This window comes from Vicugna pacos, chromosome 1 (genome assembly GCF_048564905.1).
Source record: "Vicugna pacos chromosome 1, VicPac4, whole genome shotgun sequence".
In the NCBI taxonomy this organism is placed as follows: Eukaryota; Metazoa; Chordata; class Mammalia; order Artiodactyla; family Camelidae; genus Vicugna; species Vicugna pacos.
In genome coordinates, this window is record NC_132987.1 from 85,212,568 (window position 1) to 85,235,095 (window position 22,528).

A 22,528-nucleotide genomic window follows, 5' to 3' on the forward strand; every position below is an offset into this window, starting at 1 on the left:
GTTCTAGTAACATTATTTAAAACGTGGCCAATGTTACTGTTTCCGCAGGGATCTGAGGTACAGAAACAGAATACATAACTAAGTGTCTCACACAAATAAGTTTCCTCTGCATTGTGTTATACAAACAATGTTTGGGTGGTGTACTTTAAAAGGGAAAAAGCTAAGAGGCAATCCAGACTAACACAACACAGAAGGAAACAGCATAATGGAAACTGCTAAAGAACTGAAAATAAACAAAAATAAGATCATTTATGTTCTCAACTATCTTTACTAGAAAACCAATTATTTTCTCTAGTTGACTGAAAAAAATTTCACTGATAATTCTATTTTCTCCACAGTGGCTAGTCACAGAAATAATGTCTTTTGCAAGATTTGTATAATTCTTGATGGACAGAGGCAGTAAACACAAGCAACTGAAGGGCGCCTTCTAGTAACCTAGCAACAATAAGCAGTTTATTCTTAGTAAAGAAAGGTTTATATGTCTTCCTCCCAGGCTTTTCCAGTCACAATATACTTTGTAAATATAGCTCAGCGAAATCTACAAGCTTAGACTATTAGAGCAATCAGGAGGAATGGAGACCAAGCTAAAGGAGAGAAGCTGGGTAGGAATGAATTACAAACCCAGTGACAAAAACTGCTTGCCTCCACCTTGTATGAAATACCTTCAGCCCCTGATCTAACAATGGATCTCTCTTCTTGGCTCACTAATGAGGAAACAACCTAAGTCACCTCTGAAGGAAGGAAATGTCATTCCTTTTTTAAAAAAATATTAAATGCTTAATAAACAGAGTAATTTGCAGTATTCACCTTTTTAAGAAAACAAAGCTCTTGACTCAAGATTCACTGTAGCAGTGAATTATTTCCACTGGGAGCTAAGATGACACTTGAGCGGAATCTACAATTTCTGATAACTGACTATGTCGCTTGCTTCCTGCTGTATCTACTCACAGCAAAGCGAAGACATCATGAAAGCATTATCTTTAAAGAACATTAATGTTTTGACTACTCAGATTAGAGCAACTAAAAGATGATGAAACAAGATAAAGCTAGCATAGGTAGGCCTAAGTGAATGTGGAATGGCCACCATGAAAATGAAGCTATCAATAGGCAGGATTTTGACAAGGCTGGAGAAAGGAAGCAGCTTGATGCCTCACTCTTGCTCTGTCAGATATTTAGAACAATATAATGCTTTTCCCATTCAATGCTGAATAGTTTTATTTTCCTCCCTCACTAAAAGTTGCTAGCCTGTCCAAGAGGAGTGGGCACTAACACCGCAATTTAAAAAATGAGTCCAAGAACAAACAATGGAAGAAGGAAAAAAATGCATGCATGACTTATTCTTTCTTATAATATATTCTAAGCAAATGACGGATGTGCAAATACTCATTTATATACCCATGCTCAACAGATTGAGTATTTTGTTTGATTTTATTATTGTTTGATTTTGGGTGGGGGTGTGTGGAGGTTGCCGTTTACAATAGCTTATTCATCTTTTTTTCCCTCACCAGCCTTGGCACGGTGCCTGACACTCACAAGGCAGGCACTAAACCACAAGTTATTTAAATCTTAGAAGATTCTACGTATAAACTAATTATTTGTTTTAAGGCATTTCTCGTGAGAGAGCTAATTAAGTGAGCATGCAAATGTTCTTGCTCAGCTGAACTGCTGGCAATTAAATTTTGCAGTGAAAAGGCACACGGCCCTCTATGCTGTAGCCATCAATCTCCTTACACTACCACCAAGACACCAACGCTCACTTCCGTATCTGACACAAGTGGCTTGCTGCCTAACTCCTATTTACTCTCTCAAGATTCCAATCAGGTGCCACCTCCTCCAGGGGAGGTGCCTCTTCTTTGTGCACCTGCAGGTCCCTGCAGAGAACCTCTCACATCATATGGTCAGGTCATCCCCCTATCTCTGCTCTAGACTTTGAGCAATCTCAAGTAGGAGACCGCACCTCGCCTGTAGTTCTATTCCCAGTGCCTACCACAATATTAGGTCCAAGTGCAGACACACACATTTGTTAGCCACAGGTCTGTCTACAGTTTTGCAGAAAGTATTAATTCACATAAAATACATGCAGATGCCCCCTTATGATAATATTTTTCCGGATGCTATCTGCAACTCTCAAGGGTTTAATGACATTAACCCAAATCATGATAAGGTCCACTTCAATTCCTACTTTTTTTAGCATATAAATGGAATCTCCAGAGTTTGAAATATATGTATACATATCTGTGACTGTCATAGGAGCAACTGCACTAAGTCACGTAGTACATTGCTGTGGGAGGAGCTCCTAAGAGTACATGGGAGAATGCTGTCCTTATCACTAATTCACCCTGCCACTAAACCAGCAAGGCACTTCCCACAAAATGTCTTATTATATGGCAAGATTTTCCCCACATTAGTATTCCGTAATATTTTCTAAACAGAAAATAAAAAAGCAACACACTTTCCCTTCCGCTCATCATCCTTCCTTCTCTAATTTCCCTAATACCCACCTCTCTCACACACACATGCACGCATGCACGCACACACGTACACTGAGGAGTAAAATTCACTAGAAAAAGACATATTTGGAAACATCTTTTCCTAAAGATGTCTGGATGGTACACTCCTACTACTATTTTAAAAAAAATTACAACATGTAACATTTTACAGGTCAGATTACATGTAATATTTTAAATTTTCATTCACTTAGTGCTTTATACATATCTGGTAAAAATATTAATACGATAATGAAGATTAATAAAATTAGCACAAATATTAGCAACCATTTCTAAGCACTACTGGGCCAAAGCACAGCTTCATTACACAACAAACAAAACAAAACAAATAGCAGGGGAAGATCAACTGTCCCGTTACCTTTAAGACACGCTTGATAGAACCCAATACAAAGTCTCTTTGTGGATGCTTTCTGTTCTGAAGGATCCAGTCACGGTTTAATACTTTTTCCCCTTCCTCTAGTACACATTTCTGACCCTGGAAATGTGGTTTCTCATATAAAATCCAGCTGAACAAATATAAAAGCATGATCAGTTATGATTAATTTTCTAAGAAGTGAGGCATAAAGCAAATGATACTGATAAGTTACAGACCATCTTCTCTACTTGTATTTTTTCAGTCTGGGCTATTTCCCACTACTCCATATAACCCTATTTTGAAACAGTGATATATGCTAATGTAAGTATAGGCAAATAGCATTAGCAAGAATAAAAGTGCACACAACTTGGAAGGGACACTTCCTGAACACAGCACCACAATGTATGCTGTGCCTATATTCATGTATACATACACTTTACAGATGCTGGATACACAAAAGTATCCATTTATATTAAAAACAACAGCTTAACAATTCCAAATTCCACTTCCACCCTAATTTTCCTGTTGCTGGATAACAGAGCCCACGTGTCTCATTTTATTACATGAAGACAGCACTGCACCACACTGCTTACAACATGCATACTGCCCAGTGGGTAACCGAAACACTGGACAGAGAAATTCTGGCCCCTGCACATCCATGGGACGTGGTCCATAATAACAAATGAGCTTTTCCATCATTTTTACACCATACAAAGAGTCCTTCACTTCTTGAGCGTGTCAGCTGTACAAATGACTTTAAGCTTGTGGCCTTCACATTCCTTAGCATCCCACAGATTTTGAACTCATTTCCAAAGCTATTCATTCAACTGAAGCCTATGGCTCGACTTGCCAAATCTATCCTGCTAACAATGCAGTTACAAAATGGTATCGATTGTATCGTATTTATTACGTCTCACTACTTACTGCTGGCTTTAAGTACTAAGAACAACCTGTAGTTTTTGCTACAGAAAATACAGAGAACGAATAAGTTATAAAACACTAATAATATTTTAAAAATTCTACAAGGAAAGGAATGTGGTTTTAATTTAAAAATACAAAACACAAACAAACAAAAAACCAAGAAGAAAACACTTAATTTAAAGGGAAAATGCTATAAAATGTCAAGAGCTCTCTTACCAGCCCCTTACAACTTTTATCAGTACCCCATTTGGAAAGAACCAAGATGTAGCATCAGGAATATTACAGTAGATCTCTTGTTTATCTTTACTTCCATGGAGATCATAGATAACCACCTGCAACATACAGTAAGTAGGCATGATAACTCATTTTAAGAACACATTTACAGTTCTAAAACATCCTAGAATGTAGAGAACAAAATCTAAATGTAAAAAAGCAAATATTACTTCAGATGCTAAATCTCTGAGTAAAATAATTATTTTTCTATGTCAGTTAAAAGTATTTACTTAAAACTCCCCAAACCTAAAAGTAACCTTATTTTTCATATTTTATCTTATTCTACCTAAGAAATGTATGCTTACCTTGCCAGGTCTTGGGTTACACTTCAGAGTTTGTTTGTCAACATTCTGAAATAATAAAAGTGGAAGAAGTAAATCTGAAGAAACATCAATGGAAAGATACACAGTTCACTCTCTTAGCAGTCACAAATCCAACTTATCGCATACTTACTTAGTGACCATTAGCTGTAAGGTGCACCTCTAGATACTCCGAGGAATGTAAAGGTAGACATAAAGGAAAATAATGTTTTGACTCTGCCCTCAAGAAGCTTACAGCTTAGGAAGGGGAAACAGACCATCACATTCCCATGACTCTTCTGGGTGAACAAAACGCCAGGTTATGGAAATCAAGGGGAATGGCATGAGCGTGGAGGGGAGGTGATGGCACAAGGCCGTTCCCAAGGGGCTTATCTGGGGAACTGGTATGGAGAGGACTTTGAAAAACGGACTTTCAATAAGTGAAAAACGTGGCAGGTTGGGGTAGGGGTAGCAGAGAAAAAAATTCCAGGAAGACGACATCTTGAGAAAAAGTACTTATCTCTTATAGGGTGTGTACCCAGAGCACAGAGAGACAAGGTTAAACAAACAGAACTTGGCGACCTTGTAATCCAGAGCAAAGAGCTTGCCCTTGGCTTAGTAGGCAATAGGGAACCATTGAAGAAACACTTCTCCAAATTCCAACCTTTCATTTAAAACGACTCTGCCTCACAAACTATTGGCTGGTATTCAATTATTATTCTGTTACAAAGGCTATTCAAAGTAAAGACACCGCCACTGGGAATCCTAGAGAAAGTTCCATGATCTTGGGAATGTCAGAAAGGAATATCCCATGTTCGATGAATATTCTATATTAGACATTTAAATACTTCTAAGGCAAAGAAAGATGTAACTGAATTTCAAGACATTTTCCGGCTATGATGTTTTCCTCTCCTTTCCTCTGAATTAGTCTGTTCACTGCCCTGCTATGTAGGACCCAGGACATGAGCAATTACAGGGAGAGGTTGTTGTCAAGCAAACACTTAAAATATTTTAAGCATTTAAAATATTTTAAAATATTTTAAAATATTTCGTGAGACACACGCTCAGCGGAAAGTGACAATTTTCCCACATACAGTACCTCGAGAAATTCAGAATGCTGTCACTTAATTTAGCTTGAAAACTAAAAATTAGCAAAGAACTGGAAAATAATTTGCTTCTCTCTTCTGCCTTTTAAATTCTGATGAAGCAATTCTGTTTTCTGAAATATAACAGTTCAGCTAAAATAGCTGAATCATGGTACAGTTCCATCAAAGGACAAAGTTAACCGGTGGTGTTTTTTAAATCCTTTACACAACCTCAAAACACTTATTTTCTTAATAAGCTTTTAGCTCACTTCATGACCCAAAGCACTACTTCACTGATCAATAATCAAAATAACTCACCTCTGTGAAGAGGCTCAATCGGCCTGAGGTGTCTTGAGCACAGAAATACTTTGACACGGGTTCCTGGAAAACTCCACCAAATCTGGCTCCTTTTTCCGAGCAATGGGTTTTGGAAGTCTGCAAGTACTGATGGTAAGCACTCTTCAGAGAAGAGTGCAGCTTGGAAGTAAGGTCGGATTTTTGTAGAAATGAGGCCTTTTCTGGCCACAATCCAAACTGCAGATTAGAGGTAGTGGGTTCATTTGACATCACATACGAAGTCTCAGAAGTTCCAGTACTTTCCTGGTCACCATCGGGGTAAAATGTGACAGAAGAATCTGGCAGCTTGAAGGTAACAGTTTCCCGCCTTCGAGTTCTCAGACTTCCTTCATGTGATGCTTCTTCCTCCCTTTCCTCCTCCTTCTCCTCCTCTTCCCCTCCCTCCTGCCTGTCATCTTCCTCAAAGTTCAACTTTAAACGCTCTGACACTGATTGGAGAAGCGACAGAACAGAGGAGGGCTGGTCTGCACTCTCCCTTGACTTCGTGGAGCCGTGATGACCGGGTGAGACCTCGCTGGAGAGAACGTCCTCCTGGGAGCTGTCGTCCTCATAAATGGGAGACAGAGCTAAGGGATAGATCTTGTACCGTTTGGCCTCCACTGCTAAGAACACGTCTGAACTATCACCGTCGAACGCCTCACCTACTTTGGTTTCCTTTTCAAAATGCCGGACGAGGTCAGTTCTGCTCTCAGACCTTTCACACGCGAAAACAGTCATGCTGTCGGTGGATGTGTCCGGAACCAAGAGAGAACGTGTTCTTCTTACCTCTGCAGTAGCACACTTGTCCTCATCTCGAAGGGGCTCCTCATATAATATAGTAAAGGAAGAATTTTCTTGCTCATCTTGAGAAACGAAGGCCAAGTTGGCTTCCCCTTTTTCGTCCCCATAATCTAGGTGTCTTGTTCTCTTAGGCACTGCAGCAACAGGTGTCCTTCTGTCCGGCCTTCCCAGGGTGCCCTCGGGCTGAACATGCGGCACTGCTGGGTAGCCTTCATAATCCTTACTCAGCGTAGGTGACTCATGTCCCCTGAAATAGGAGGCGAGTCTGGTGTCACACGCTATCAAGCCCGCCTTCATCTCCGTCGTCTCTTTCGCCATCTCCCCCGCACTCCCTTCAGCACACTCTTGGCGCGCTGCCCCAGCCTCAGGTGTGGGAGGTGTGGCCTCCACTCGTGTGACGGGCAGTTCCAGACCTGTCCCATACGTTTTCTCACTGTTTACCACGCAGGACAACACTCTGTGTTTCCTGACAGTCCCGTCAGAATCTCCTGGGGACGTTCCTTCTGTCTCTGTCTTAGAGGGCCTGGGCACTATCACCCCAGTGGTCTCCTTAGCATCTCTCTTGCATGCGTCTTCCATTTCTGAGAAGGCAGGTACTGCTGCCCAGGGTGCTTTGTTCACTTCCAGCTCAAGAGGAGGTACCACTTCAGTTTTCCTAAGCACCCCTCCAGCACCCCTTTGGTAAGTGTTCTCCATTTCCATCATAGGTCTTTCAGTCTTCCCAGTCATCCCCTCACCATCTTTTCGGTAGGTATTTGCCATCTCTATTGTAATGGGTATCACCTCAGTTTTGTCCATCATGCCTTCAGCATCCCTTTGATAAATATCTTCCATTTCTAATGTAGCAGGTATCACTTCAGCCTTTTCAGGAGTCCCCTCAACGTCTTTCTGGTAGGTATCTTCCATTTCTGGCATAACCGATGTCACCCCGGTCTTGCCAACATCCCCTTCAGCATGCTTCTGGTAAATGTTTTCCACATCTAATGTAACAGGTGTCACCTCAGTCTTTGCGATATCTCCTTCAGCATCCTTTTGGTAAATATTTTCCATTTCTAACATAGCAGGAATCACTTCAGTCTTTCCAGTAATTCTCTCAGCATCTTCTTGATAGGTATTTTTCAGTTCTGACATAACAGGAATCATGTCAGTTTTGCCAATACCCCCTTCAGTGTCCCTCATTTTATAAGCTTTTTCCACCTCTAAACTGGCAGGTAATCCCTCCGTTTCTTCAATATACCTCTCAGCATCCATTTGGTTTACTTCTCTCATTTTCAGAATGTCAGCTGTTGCCTCAGTTTTTGAGACACTCAATTCAGCATCCTTCTTATTTATTTTCCCCATTTCTAACATGGAAGGCATAAGCTCAATTTTTCCTACATTTACTTCAGTATCCTTCTTGTGCACTTTCCCTACTTCTGACATTGCAAGGGGTGTGCTTTTATTACTGTGTCCTGGCAAGCTTTTCTCAGATATACATACAAAAGTATCAGACAAACTGCTTTTAGATGTCCCGGGTACATGGATGTCATCATTCACAAATGGAGGCCATTTGAAATTCAATGCAAGAGTTCTTGTATCCTCTGTCTCAGTTTTGTGATTATCAGCACACTCCACTTCCATTTTCTCTTTAGAGTCCCCATTGAGAAATGAATGTGTTTTTGCCTGATCATCTAACCCTGTACCGGGTGTGTCTTCAGCTAGTAAAACAGTATCTGATTCCTGCAAACTTATACTATCAGACAGCCCAGCTCTATTTCCTGAAAATGGGGACTTCTGGTAGAGAACAATTTCTCTTCCTTTAATTGACTCTGTGTTATTAACTAAGTTACTTACAGCAAAGAATCTATCTAGAACTTTTTCACTAATTTCACATGTGGTTTGATTTACTGCCTGCTCCGACACTAAGAACTCCCTTACTATATCGCACGGCTTAACACTACCACTATTCAGAATTTCTGAAGTATTAGCCTGAAGTTCAGAATCCCAGCTATCCTCTGTATCTTCAAAAGCATCATTTGTTAAGGTTTCTTGGGCTGAACAAATAATCTCATTGACCAATTCCCTAGCTCGATCTTCTATCAACCAAGATACACTCATTCTAGCAGAATCTGCAAGGAGGCTCTTCTCACCAACAGTAGGCGAATCACAGGTCTTTTCTTCCCCTTGGGCTTCTGACATGCTTTCAGCGGCCTGCTCTTCCAGATGCTCTGCCAGCTGGATCCCTGTTAGTGTCACTTCTGAGGGGTTTTTCTCAGGGGTGTTTACTTCCAAGGCACCTGGATTCATTATGCCGTGTATGGTTCTAGGCTCCTGGCAGGTACCGACTGTGTGTTTGGATTTTAGTTCCTCCCTGACAGAATTAAAGATCTCACCAATCAATGTACCAGCCTTTTTATGCAGACCATTTTCAAGGTCCACAAGTTGGTCATGTGCTCTCCTCCTTGCTTCTATGTGCTCAGCAGACACTTCAGAACACTGCTGGCTTGAGCTGTTAACTGACGCTGGAGCCCCAGCAACGGCTCCAGCCCCTGCTGCCAGGGGACTGTCACACTGGGCAGCAGTTGGGAAATCAAGAGACACCATCCCAGGATGATTCCCAAAATGTTCCTGAAGCGGGGTGACTTCTGCCCCTGCTGTGACAGATGTTTCAAATTCCAAACAAGAGCCGTTAGGGCACAGCTGGTTAGCTAAGGAGGCACCTTCGTTTGTGCCACCCGTGGCAACTTTTACAGAACCAAAGTCACCTGGGGGATTGTGTGAGCTCGCACCCACGCTAACTTCTTCAGAGTTACTGGAGGAAGAAGACACGCTGTCAGTACCACCACTTAGGAGATGAATGTTCTCTCTCCTTCTGTGAGATGAGGCTCCCTTTTCTGATCTCAGCACAGAAGGATCAGTAACAAAACTTGAATCCTCAGACGCAAAAGCCCTTTTTTCCAAACTGATACCAGGATCCAGAAGAGGCGGGTTCACTTTCGTGCTGTCAGTTTCCAGGAAGCTGGGGGAAGTATTAGTTAAGCTGAGTTCTGCCATGTCTGAAAAACCAGGAACCTTTTCTGTCCCACAGGTAGCTGAAGGTCGAGGAATCACACATGCGTTGGCTTCACAACTCTGTGCCATTTGCCCAGTGACTTTTTCAGCATGAGCAGGAGGTAAAGCCCCAGGTATATGACTCTGGAGCAGAGCAGGAGGATCACCTAAGGCCTCCGTCTCTGTTTCCTGTACACCTTGACATTCGGAAGCAGAAGGAGAAACCTCAGTTTGGCAATTCTCTTTGAGGCCGGCATCTGAATATTTCTCTTTAGTCTCTTTCTGACCAACTGACTGAAAACTTTTGTCCTGTCCCAGCTCTAGGGAAGTCAGTTCTGACAAAATAGGCTTTGCTGGCACATCTGTCATCTCAAGTGGAGACGAAGTTTTATCCCAAGAAGTGTCTGTGGGCCCTGGTTGGGAAATAGGTGTTTCGGAGAGACCTAGAGTTTTCCCTCCTCTAGAAGGTGACGCAACAGGAACACGGCTCTGACCATCCACTTCAGCTTTCGATAAAATTTCTACAATGTTATCAGTTTTGGTCTCCAAGGAGAAAGAGTCAGACTTCTCTACAGCGTTCTTACTTGTTGTGGTGTTTGACAGCATTAACTCTGCCTTATTAGGGTCTTGAGATGAAGTGGAACTGTGGTCCTTAGAGAGGCTTTCAGACTCAAAGCTCAAGTCCACTGCAGTTAAGTGGGTGTCCCTGGCTTGAAGATCTAGGGGAAACTGGCATTCCCCACTATCAGGAAGAACAGCTTTGGATTCAAGAATTGCAGATGGATGCTCAGGGTGACGGCAAGCAGGGAGGTTCCCCCTGTCCACAGCCTCAACATGATCTGTCACATTTTTTTCTTGACACTTACTAGGCTGATTGGAAATACCAGCAATGCTGACATTCCGAGTTTCAACCAGCAGAGAAGAACCCTCATTCTGGGACACAGGACTATCCAACTTGCTTAGCAGGCCAACTTTGGAAACAAAGGTAGGAGATGAAGTACTGGAATCTAATTTTTTATGGTCAAGGTTAAGAGATGTTGTGGCCTCAAGCAATGCTTTGGCTGGTTGAGGACTCTCAGAATCAAGAAGAGATTCTGAAATGTGATTTCTATTAAGTTCAAAATTCAGTTCCAGTGCTCTTTTATTTTCTCCATATGCTAAAACTGCTGATTCACGGATGTGTTTTACAGAGGCAGCGTCCTTTTGATTTATTCTAACAAGGGGAGGCGCTTTGCCCGGCGACCTAAAATCAAGCTTTCTGGTTTCTGTTACAAACAACTGGCCAGTATCTTTGGGTAAGGACTCAATTCTATCTTTTGGAGCTTTGACATGACTTGAAGCTTTGGCTTCACCAACTGAGATGCTTTCGGTTTCTTGCTTGATTTCTGCAACAGCCAAATTTTTCTGTGTGTCTTGGGCAGACAACCTGCTTCCTTCATTTACAAGTTCCGTGTCTGTCACAGCATGTCTCTGGAGAGCAATGGGGCTGGTATGATTGGCAGCCTGCTTTGATGAGTTATCTATGGTCTGCTTGTCGGAACACTTACTCTCTGGCTTCTGCAGGTCTTCACGCCTAATTGATTTACTTGGACTTGGCAAGCCTGCACTTCCCGGTTTGGTGGTGCTGCTCCTATCAGACTTACTGGAGAAGCAGTCAGAAACAGCAGGGTTCTCAGGCTCCACGTGCTCCTCTCTTTGCACCAGTGTCCCATCACTCATCACCGAGCTGTGTTCCTTTACCATAGTTCCTGGTGTAGCTGTCCTCTGCAAGTCTGGGCTGCAAGGAATTTTGCTACTGTTACTTCCTGTAAACCACACTGAACACACCAAATTTCTGTCAGTCTGCAAAACTGGCGCACAGCTTAAATGGTGCTGTGAGTCAGATTCTCCAACAGTGGAGCTGGAGTTGGTCACACAAGGGGATGAACTTCTTCTCTCAGGTCCCCCAGGATCGTTTTCATTTAAAACATCCTTGGAAGCAGTGTTTGGCAGTTCTTGGTTGTTTGCTGAATGGCTTTCTGTGCTGAGATTTATTTCGTTATAATCAGTGTCTTCTGACAGGCCCTCGAGCACGTATCCTTTTACCGATCCGTCTGTGCTAGCTGATGACAATGACACCGTCCCAGCCTCCACCTCACTTCCAGGGCCCATGTGTGTGCTCGTACTAGAGTCAGAACTTTCATTTTCTTTGGCTGAGGGATTCACGGTTTCCAACACAGCCTGTTGCTTCAAATATTTCCTCATCTGTCTCGGGCCTCGATATGTTGCGTATGTTACCAAAGGCCTCTCTGGCTTACCATCTGTTTGTCTGCAAAAAGAAATAAGAGTATCAGGAAATATAATTAGTAACACTTAACAGCAATCCTAGAAATTGTGGTGAAGTATCTTTCAAATTTTTCTGCTCTTAGTATGTCCTAATTTGGGAAGGACATCCTAGAATGTTTTAGTCTAACCTATCTTTATTAAACACAACACAGATTTGATCAGCAGCATGTGAATGTCAAGCCAGCATCGACGTCTGAGCTCCTTCACCTGGTTATGCTCATCTCTCTCACGGTGGTTAATGGAGAGAATGTGGGCTGACAAATCCGAGGCTTGGGTTCTACTTCTGATCCCGACTGGAAGGAACCACGCTGGCTTTGTGCCTCATATCGATAGCGCAAGTGCATGGCTACATCACTGATTTCCCCACCATATCAGAGCATCATAGCAAGCTTCTCCTCCTTCCCTTAGATGTGAATGTGGAACAGCAACTTCCAGCACAGCAGTAGAAAAGCCGTAAAGGGAAACACCTGGCAGGATGCCTAGCCCGCATTAAGCACTCCGTATACATGTATTAAGTCAGTAAATGACAGAAGTGCCTTTAAATATGCTGTTTAGAGAGGATATTTTCTTCAAATAGTCAATCAGCGTAATGAGTACTAAACTGCCTGAATGAATGCAGAAACCAAGAAATCTTGATTTCTAGCCCAAGTTCCCTACATTTTCTCAACCCCAACATGAAGTTCCTGATGTTTTCAGCGTCCAACTTCCTTTGCAGACTCTCCCTCTGCGAGCGCTCACATCATGCTCTGCTGCCTTACAACCCTCCACGCATACCCTTTTTTCCCCCCTCAATTCCAGCCCCAGAGAGAAACTCCAGTGTCATCCAAGACTCAGCTCTCAAGTTATCTTCAAAGCAAAAGTACTCCAGGACCCCTTTACTGCTAAAGTGGGCAGGTAGCCTCTGATCTGTGGGTGCAAAGGGCCCTGAGCACAGAACTTGCCCTATTAAACTATAAAGATCTGTGCACTGATTTATTTCCCCACTAGCTTAGTGGCTACTTGAAGGAAGGCACTGTATCTTCATTATCTTTGTATTTTTAAGTGTCCCACATAAGATTTGACAAATGGTATATATTTAATAACTTTGTGTGAATTAATGAATAAGTAAAGCCATGATTCTAAATGCTAAGCAATTTGTTTCTGACTGTCTTAATTCTTATAGATACAAAAGTGTTTGTAATTCTGGACTCGTTACATTTTCATGTCCCAACTACAAAAATGTATGGTATAAAAACTTGATGTATGTTCTAACTTTTTCAGATTAAACATATAATTAACAAAACATTATAGAATCCATATAAATAAGAAATCCACTTATCAGTATTCCAACATCAAAAATGTTTTTTCTCCCCATCTTGAAAGCAATATCATGAAAAATGCTAGATTTGTCTAAATGATAAAACAGAAAGTAAACCTCTGACATGTAAAATCTTCATCAACTGCGTCCCTTACATATTTCTTGAATTTTAGCTGAAATAACTTATTGCAATCTATATAATTGCTGGCCCCTAAAATCCTACCACACTGCCACTGTGAAAAAAAAATTGTATCAGATACATTAATTTGTTTTTACTGTCCATTTTAAAACAACCAAGGGAGATGTATAGAGAAAAACTTTGCCTTGGGAAAGTGATATTAGCTGCTGCATGAGTTTCAGACCAAATCAAAGACTGTTATGAAACAAACTTTAAGGGAACCTGTTAAGAAAACATGCAAGAGAAAAACACATAGAGGTAAATTAACGTTACTGGTGAAATCCCAAATCAAAATGTATAAATTACTCAGAAAATACAAGAGTCTTTCAGAGCAACATATAAAGATCCAGAAGTGTGAACAAATGACAAGAAGTTTTATCATTTGATTTTTCTTTCAAAGCTTTTACATTTTACACTTAAAACCTAATTTCAACAGGTTGCAGTCATTTCATTTTTTTCCCCAAAAGATCACCAAAATGTACATGATGTCCAAAGAAATAGGACATTGAGGGATAAGGACCAGAATTTTACTCCTCAAGTACAGTAAACTTAGGTTCTTTTACTACCAGCTCCATCTTAATGAGACCTCAAGGCATTTTACTTTGCATCAATCCAATAATGCAACTTTTGATCTGAAAGAACTTCTTTTAAAATAAACCACAGAGACAAATTCACTAAATTTCCGCTCACTGTAATAAAGCCTTTTGGTAGTTTCTGGAGTCCTTTGGGCAGCAGGGGGATCATTGTTTTCCACTTTTGGAACTTTCTGGGTAGTTTCAACTAAACTGATTAAATTGATTTACATAAACTAGTTTAAATTTCTAACGAGATAATCTCCTGCAGCATCCTGGGCATAAAAGTCATATGCTTGTAACTCAAATATTAATTCTTTATACTAAATAACTATATTACCATCTTTAAAGCACTGAACATCAAAGTTGCAAGCTTAGCTTCATGTATTATAATTAGTCCCTTCAGGTACTGATGAGCTACACTCCAGCTTCTTAACAGGTTAGTCATGCCAATATAGTCTATTTTCTGCAACATTCTTTCTCAGGCTGCAGATGAATCTTCATAATTGAATAGTATTAAGACCATAAAACTGTTCTTTGTTAAGTTTTTCCCTAGTAAAGAAAATAGAAAGAAAATGGAAATGTCAAAAACATATAACTTTATAAATACAGACAGAAAATTTAAAAGGTTTATTTTCACAAACTGAACAGAGAAAAGAATGTATTAATTTCATGCATTATGTAACCGTGCACGGGAGCTATAGCTTATCCTACATAACTAGAGGTATGTGATCCACACAACAGTAAGAAAAAAGTAAAACATCTAGACATTTCAAATGTTTAAGAAAACAGACATACATATTAAAAAATCTGAGAAGGTTTTACGCATTTCAGCCCAATTGTAACTACCTGTCATGTGAAGGCTTTTTAGGCCCCCGGGTGCTACATACGGCCGTGCTCTACCCTGGATAAGTGTGAGGTACCTGACACCACAAAGGTCAACCAAAGACACATGTCATTCTTCAAAGAACATTCTATAAAAGCAGCCTGGAAATAATAGAGTTAGGACATAAGTATCTAATTCACTTTTAGTAAGTATGATTAAGCTACTTTTTTAGCATTAATATTTATTCCCTTTCAAATTACATAGTTAAGAATATCTTCTCTCTCACAGTAGGGAAGGCTTTTAGCTTTTCTGTGTAAAGAAAAGATGCAAAATGAGCAATTTTTTTTTTAATGGATGAAAAGGCTTTGACATTAGAGTTTCTGATGATGGATATGAATCTGTTAAAAATTTAAGAACTAGAGAAATTTTTAAAGAATTTCAACCCAACAATGAGGTAGCTTCCTATATAAATTACACCAGAAGTATGAATTAATGTATGAAAAATAATCTAAAATATATTACTGAACAGGTTTAAAGGCTTTATGGATATTAAAAATGAAATATGCATGGTCAGTTATGCATAAAAACAATTATGAAGCTGTTTATTATTTTAATTAAGTGAAAATGAAATCATTTACAATGCTTTTTGATGAGAGTTTTTTAAAAACACACTTCAAATTATTGTCTAAATTTTGAAAACTGTATTAATAGTGATCAAAAATATATTTGATGATAGTAATGGACAGCATTACACAGCACAGGTTATTTTCTTAAATTGTCTACATTAAACTATTAACCTTTTTTAATGCACCCTGATTACGAAAGACCTATAAGGGAAAAAAACAAGTAGGGGCATTTTTTACATAAGAAAGAAAATGCAAAACCTTCAGTTAATTCACTTTTTCTTATATTAAAAAAACAAAATTTTTTTGTGAAACTAAAACCTAGAATTCTAGTAACTTTAAAAGTATAGGCTCTTAATTTTAAATAACATTTTATATCTGAAATATGTTCATAATCTTAATAAAAAATATATCCTTGCTTTTAGTAAAGTCACATCACAGAACCAAAACAATTTTAATTCTTAAAATGCAGAGTCTCAAAATTATTAGTAAATACCTTCTCCAAATGTATTATTTAAATAATATCTAAAATCAGTTACAAGCAGTGCTTAATCATATTGTCAGAATAAACTGTTAACCAAAACGGTATTCAACTTTCATGTGGTAATATGACAATCGAACTGACAATCATTAACAAAGTCTGTCAGTCATTAACATTACTATTAATCATTAACTGTAAGTCATTTATATTACTAAAACTATAACTCTGTAGGATTTCTGAAACTGGGATGGAGAAAGTCTATATCTAAAACTGGGAGCCCAATGGTCTTTTCCTTTCCTCTAAGTTGAGAATTACTTTTCTTTGCTGAGGTGGTTCTGGTGAATTGCCCAAAGCAATTATCCTATTAATAAGGGCGGCTTTACTAACAAGAAATAAGAGGCAGAGCATCCTCTTCCATCTTCTCTTGTCCAGGACCAAAGAAATAAACATGACCTACCAAGCAAATCCAAAGGAGAAAAAGCACAGACTTTCAGTTCTACCCAATCCCCATGTAACCTCAAAAATCCCTCCATTTTAAATTACTTTGGAGCCAAAAAGTCACCTGAGAGGCTGTGCTACGACTGCTGGACCCCACTCCTAATAATTCTGAATCACTGTGTCTGAATCAGATGATCTGCATTTCTGACAATTCTCACGTGCTGCTGATGCTGCAGGGACCACACTTTGAACAGCTTTTAGACAATCCTCTCTTACGGATGTACTCCAGTTTAATCATTTCCCACTGCTGGACTTTTGTCTCCAGTTACATGTTTCCACAAATAAACATCTTTGCACATCATTAGAAATAACCCACAAGCTTTTTAAGGTTCTTGATCCACACTGCCCTGAACATGCCGTCCACTCGCAGCTCAGTCTGAGCATCAGCCATGTCCACTCTGACTCCCAGAGTATTATCACTCATTATTATAGTTATCAATTTAATAGGAGAAAAGTTTTCATTTTAGTTCCCACTTCTTTGATTGCTAGTGAGAATAAACCTTTTCCCCACTTACTTGAAGTTTGTGTTTCTTTCATTGGAATGATTTGTTTACACTGCCCATTTTATTCTGTTGGTGAGTTAAGGTCTAAAATTCTTATCAGTTAAAGCATTCTCTGATATGTTTTGTATATAACTTTCTCATTTGCCGATTTAATGTACCATTGTTTATGGTGTCTGACATAAGGGAGCCTGAAAACTGGAAGCAATCCAATCTACTGATCACCTCTTTCCTGATGCTCTTCTCTGCTACCATGCTTATGCTTAGAAAATTTTCTCACCAAAATAAAATAATTCACACTTAGCTACTTTTTGTTTTGTAGTTTCTTAAACATTTTTATTCCACTTTAATTTTAATATAAAAGTGAGATGACTATCTAGCTTTTATTTTTTTCTCCCCATTGTTATCCAATTTCCCCAGGTCTTCCTTTCTACAATAGATCACATTCAACAGTTCAAATCACAAAATAGATGAGGGCCTGTTTCCAGACTGTCTATTCTGTTCCATTTAAGTGTCTAGCAAATATCATATCAGTATGACATCATTTCAATTAATGTAGCTTTGTCAGTACATTGTAACATTTGGTAGGGCAAGCCTCACCTATCACTCTTGCTGGGCAAACTCACATCTATCTGGGTCTCGGTTCTAATAACTATATGGGTCCATGCATACCCTGACTCGTATGCTTATTATGATACTTACTGTGAGGAATTAACTGAAAGCACACACGAGGACACTTTGAACTACAAAGAACTACAGAGCTATAAGATATCATCTATATCTGACAATAATATTATTGATGACCTCTTCAAATAATAAAAATAATTCTCAAGTAGAGGTCAAATTGAAATCAATAAAAACAGATCCTCCTTAGTTATGAATAAATACTTTTATGTCACACAAAATATCTAATGGACTCAAAATCGTTATAAACATTTTTGGGGTAGAAAATACTCCTTCTAGTTCATTTGAGTAAAAGAAAAACAAGTTAGTGCCCAAAGGTTAATCACAGAAAGGGAAGAAAAGAGTGATGAAATGCTCCTTAAATATTTGCAAGATTTGTTTCTTTGAGCTGTGGGAAAGGTTCAAAAGGCCAGTTTTATGAATAAAGTGTATAAATTTAATTTCTTTTCTTAACCCCTTTAATTGGATTCCACAAAGAAAAGATACTGACAGAGCGTGAACACAAACCTTAGGTCTATTTTGTTCCTAAAATGCAGATAACTGAACACACTGCCTGCTGTACTACAGAATACTTTAGACAACAGAAAACACTCCCATTCAAGGAAGTCCCAAATCAGAAATAAACCTTGTAGTATGACAAAGTACCTAAAAGGTACCGATACCGCCCCCTAACATAGCTCCCAAGGGCCTAAAATACATGTATGGTGCACAGAATCACAGAGGTTTTCCCTGAGTAGCAAGGACGTTACAGCATACTTTTCCAGTCCCCTTAATTACTATGAATAGAACTAAGGTTCAAAAACTAGGTCCGAAAGCTCAATTTTCTAGCTAAGTAAATTTTAAACTTACTTTAGCAAATCACTGGCTTCCTGTTCACTGTCTTGTGATGTATCCAATGAAAAGGCATCTGAGAGCTCAGCTGAGTTGGACTCTAGCTCTTCTGCTGGAAGTGCCTGGGCCCCCAGGGAGCCACCGACGGTGGCCCTCTTCCCTAGGACCCCTTCCTCACGACGGGCACTGGGGTTCCGTAAATCTTTCTCAGTTTTGTCATGGTCATCTCTAAAAGAAGATTGCTTGGCTTCACCAAGAGATGATTTTCCTGAGATATTGAATAAGTTACCAAGAAACTGAAAAAAGCTTTCTTTTGGCTGTTTATCACTTTCTCCCACTTTGGCATCTGAAGTAGAGCTGGAAAGGTCATTTGGCTTTTTGGAAACTTCCTGTGCTGGAAGAGTGGATAGCTTCTCAGCATGGTTCCTCTTGTCCTCACTCTGGGGAATCTTTGAAAACAAAATAGAGAATAATAAGCATCATCATTTAAAAAATAACACAGATTGACTGGTAACCTATTACATGACACACTCTGCGCTAGATGCCAGGGACACATCAGTGAATAAGAGATGGCTTCTGTTCCCTAATAGTTCACAATCTACTGAAAGGCACAGTCAGCGCATCTGTAACGAGGCTACACAGTAAATGTCACAAAGGGAGAAGAGCAGCACACGTGGGAGCCCAGAACGGTCACAGCTGGTCCAGATTCGGTGGTGGCGAGAGCAGAGGCAATAACTCGGGGGATGCCTCCTAGAGGATGTCAGTGCCTGTGTGATGCTTGTGCATCTCCCTTACCCTGTCCTCTCCCCTCCCATCTCCTTCTCTCCTCAACTCTGGGTTTAGCAAGGTCTCAGCTTCTAAGGAGTTTACTATGACTGGGGGTTAGGGGACAAAATGAGAAGAGTGAAAGGTAAGTATGAAGACTTAAGTAAGAGAGAGATGATAGCAAATCTTATATCTGTTTAAATTTAGCCTGTATTGTTACAGAGCTAATGGACAGTATTTTGATACACTCAGATACATGAGACACCTAGACAGACTTCCTCATTTCAGCATTGTGTTAATCCATGAAGCTGCCAATTGTGGAAAATTGTTGCTCAAGAAGATGAGGAAAGACAGAAACACGATGTATCAATTTAGAGGAAAAGCCCACTATGAACTGTTGACGGTAAAACACAAAGCCCTGGTATGTGCATTAACGCAAACAGTGGACAGCACTGGGAACCCCTGCAGACACCAAACACTTTCTGGGGTGCATTCTACCTGCTCGTAAGTAAGATACAAGTGAAGCGAGCTGCCATTCACGTGGACTCAGTGTGAGGAGGGCTGGGCTGCTGTCAGAAGCACGTGGGCACTCCCCGTCATGCTCTTCCCCAAAGCCTCGTTAGCTGCAGCCCAGTGAGCCAATTCCGCCTGCCTCCGAACAAGCTCACTCACCTACTTGTAAAAGGAATGCGGTCTGATAGTATCTGTCAGATGTCATGCTCACAAGTCCTTATAAAAGGGAAGCTCAAATGTGAGTCAGAAAAATATCAAGTCGCCAAGGTAAAACCACCTTAGGGCACTGTACGTTCAAAGGATCAAGTTTTGTAAGGAGCTCACCTTCAAGAAGGCAAGAGCATAGTAACTATAATGTCATTTGTTCACCTCGTTCCATGTTTTAATCCAAATTCAAAACAGTTTAAAGAATTGTCCCATGAGCCACTAAAACTGGCATAGGAAAGGTTGAGAAAATGTTTAGAACCTATTAGCCCAAGAAATTCATTTCAAGCGGACAATATTTTAAGTTTGTTCCCACCCTAAGAGTCAAGGATATTTTTGAGTAAACACATAGTATTCTTCTATGTGTTAGAACCTTAATATAACTTGTGAGTCTCTACATTTAGAATATCACCAGCCTTCTGGAGTCACTCAAAGTCTCACCTTTTATTGGTTTCAATTGCGACTCGACCCCACACGTCTCCACCTCACCCACCCAGCCTTCTGCTCTTTCTGGGGGCCCGCCCTGTGAGCCAATTATGCCCTCTCCTCATGGAAACAGCATAAAGAGCCTCTCACTCTGGCAGCAGGAAACGGGCTGGGGGGCATTTTGAAAGTGATCATGTATATGAAAGGTAAACATTTTTTGTCCTTTAACTACTACATTTAATTTGTTGTGACGGCTGCCCACAGTCTCTTTTTCTGCTTCCACGTGAACCAAGACTGTATAACATGAATAGAACAGTGATTTCTTTTCTGTAACTAGTATGAACCACTGCTCATCCTGGGGAGCTGCTGGAGGAAAGCGAGCCACAGGCTACTCACTAAAATAAATATTCTCAAAATGCTGCAGATCCACAAAGGAGTTTTATAAAATTGGAGCAACCATTTAAAAAACAAAAAAAAGGAAAACTTTGATAGCATGGAGATTACATTTTTGACATCAATAAAATCTCAAGACAAATGTTTTCTGTCAAAAATACTATTTATTTGATTGCCTCAATTATTTTTACTTGACAATTCCTTTTAAAATATAGTAGATTCCTTTCTAAGCAGGAAGATACATTTTGCTGAAGCAGCGAAAGCCTTCATATTTAATCTTTTTAGGGCAATAAATATGAATTTTTAAAAAATCACTTGTTTCGCCTTTCCCTCAATTTTCGCTTCTTTGCTATTTAAGAATCCCCAAATCTTAAATTTACTAGAGCATTTTTTCAGTTTCCTTAAATGTCTTAATTGCTTAATTTTTCTCCAATATCTTATGAGAAATCTGTATTGGTAATTAAAATACTTGCAACAATAACAAAAATGTAAATTTAGAGGAAAAAAATTAGCAGAAAAGAGCACTGCTATTCAAAGTGAACACAACAAATTCTGTATTTTTATAATTACATTTTAAAGTCTGATCTAAAACAGCTGTTCTTTGCCCTCAGCCTAGAGAACAGTGAAGCTCAGCCCTGCCACAAGCTAGAGCCACTGTCACCTGCCAACAGGTCTTTGTTCCCACAAGTGAGTACCAGAATGAATGCACTCAGGATTCAAGCAAACACCAACAAAAGACACTGATTCCAGTTGCCAACAAAGATGCTGGTATTCTGCACATAACATATAAAGGCTACTGACAAAGGCACATGTAATCTTGGGAAGTTATTTTTTCACCCTTCGTACTCAATATGTTGTAATGCAGTGCCCTTGGGTCCAAACTTGTCCATCTATCCATTCTCTTTGCCATGTGCACAATGCAGGGAAACACAGGAAAGCATTAGGTACAATGATCAATAAGACTTAGCTGTGGCTTCAAGGAGCTTATAGTCCAGCAAGATACACGTCGTCGTATCACTGTGTGAGGCTTAGCACAGGTATGCACACCATGGAGGCACACACCACGGAGGACAACATTTACCTGGCTGGGGATGGGGACAGTCCACTGCCCAGAGGAGGAAACATGTGAGTTGGCTCCTGACGGGTGAGAAGCGCATTCTAGACCCAGGGTAGAGCAAGTACAAAGACAGAAGTGTGAAGTATGTTTCTTACGGCAAGAAGACTGGGCCACCACGGAGGACAGAGAACGAAGTAGAAAAGATGACCAGCCAGAAGCGGAGGGTGAGCGAGAACAAAGCCACAGATGACGACGTTTTCTAAACTAGGAAACTATTTAAGTAGTTAAGCCAAAAATGGATAAGACAGATAGTAGAGGCGAGATTAGGGCCTTTGTGGGAGTCAGGGGAGGTCAGGTAACAAACTACTTAGTTGTCAAACATGTTGAATTTCTGGTCCCCTGGTGGAGCAGTCAGAGCACAGTTAAGAATGCAACTTAATGATACACAGTGTGTGCAGGGGAAAGAGGGACCAACAAAAGAGCCTGGGGTGGGGCGGGGGGGCGGTGATTAAAAGGCAGACACAAGGAAGAGAAGAAAGCTGTGAAAGAGATGGGGAAGGTCAAAACCAGAAGTCACCCCTCCAGAATGCTGGTGTCCACTGGCAAAGGACGAAGGATATTTCCAAAAGCAAAGAGGAGCAAAGGCCAAATGTCACTGAGAGGCTAAGAAGGACAGGTCTGTCCTCCTCACTGTTCTTCCACACAGGAGGCCTCACCCCTCGGGGACTGTGCATTCACTCTTCCCTCC

The 22,528-nt window shown here is 40.2% G+C and overlaps 1 protein-coding gene and 1 long non-coding RNA gene across 3 annotated transcripts in view; one reads left to right on the plus strand and one right to left on the minus strand.

The window, feature by feature from the left end:
• The window catches only part of CRYBG3 (crystallin beta-gamma domain containing 3), a 103,181-nt gene that overhangs the window by 53,077 nt on the left and 27,576 nt on the right, over positions 1-22,528 (minus strand). The window contains exons 3-7 of the mRNA XM_031672287.2: positions 18,441-18,871; positions 5,759-11,915; positions 4,362-4,406; positions 4,000-4,115; positions 2,866-3,013 (exon numbers count right to left, since the gene is read on the minus strand). Of these exons, the coding sequence (XP_031528147.1) occupies positions 2,866-3,013; positions 4,000-4,115; positions 4,362-4,406; positions 5,759-11,915; positions 18,441-18,871 (6,897 nt within the window). The remainder of the gene's footprint in view (positions 1-2,865; positions 3,014-3,999; positions 4,116-4,361; positions 4,407-5,758; positions 11,916-18,440; positions 18,872-22,528) is intronic.
• LOC140698053 (uncharacterized) lies at positions 9,631-13,061 on the plus strand. 2 transcript variants are annotated; one of them, XR_012075458.1, is made up of 3 exons: positions 9,631-9,729; positions 10,477-10,592; positions 12,085-13,061. It is a non-coding gene; the product is annotated as an uncharacterized lncRNA (long non-coding RNA). The 2 variants fall into 2 exon arrangements; XR_012075456.1 differs by having other exon boundaries at positions 9,636-9,741.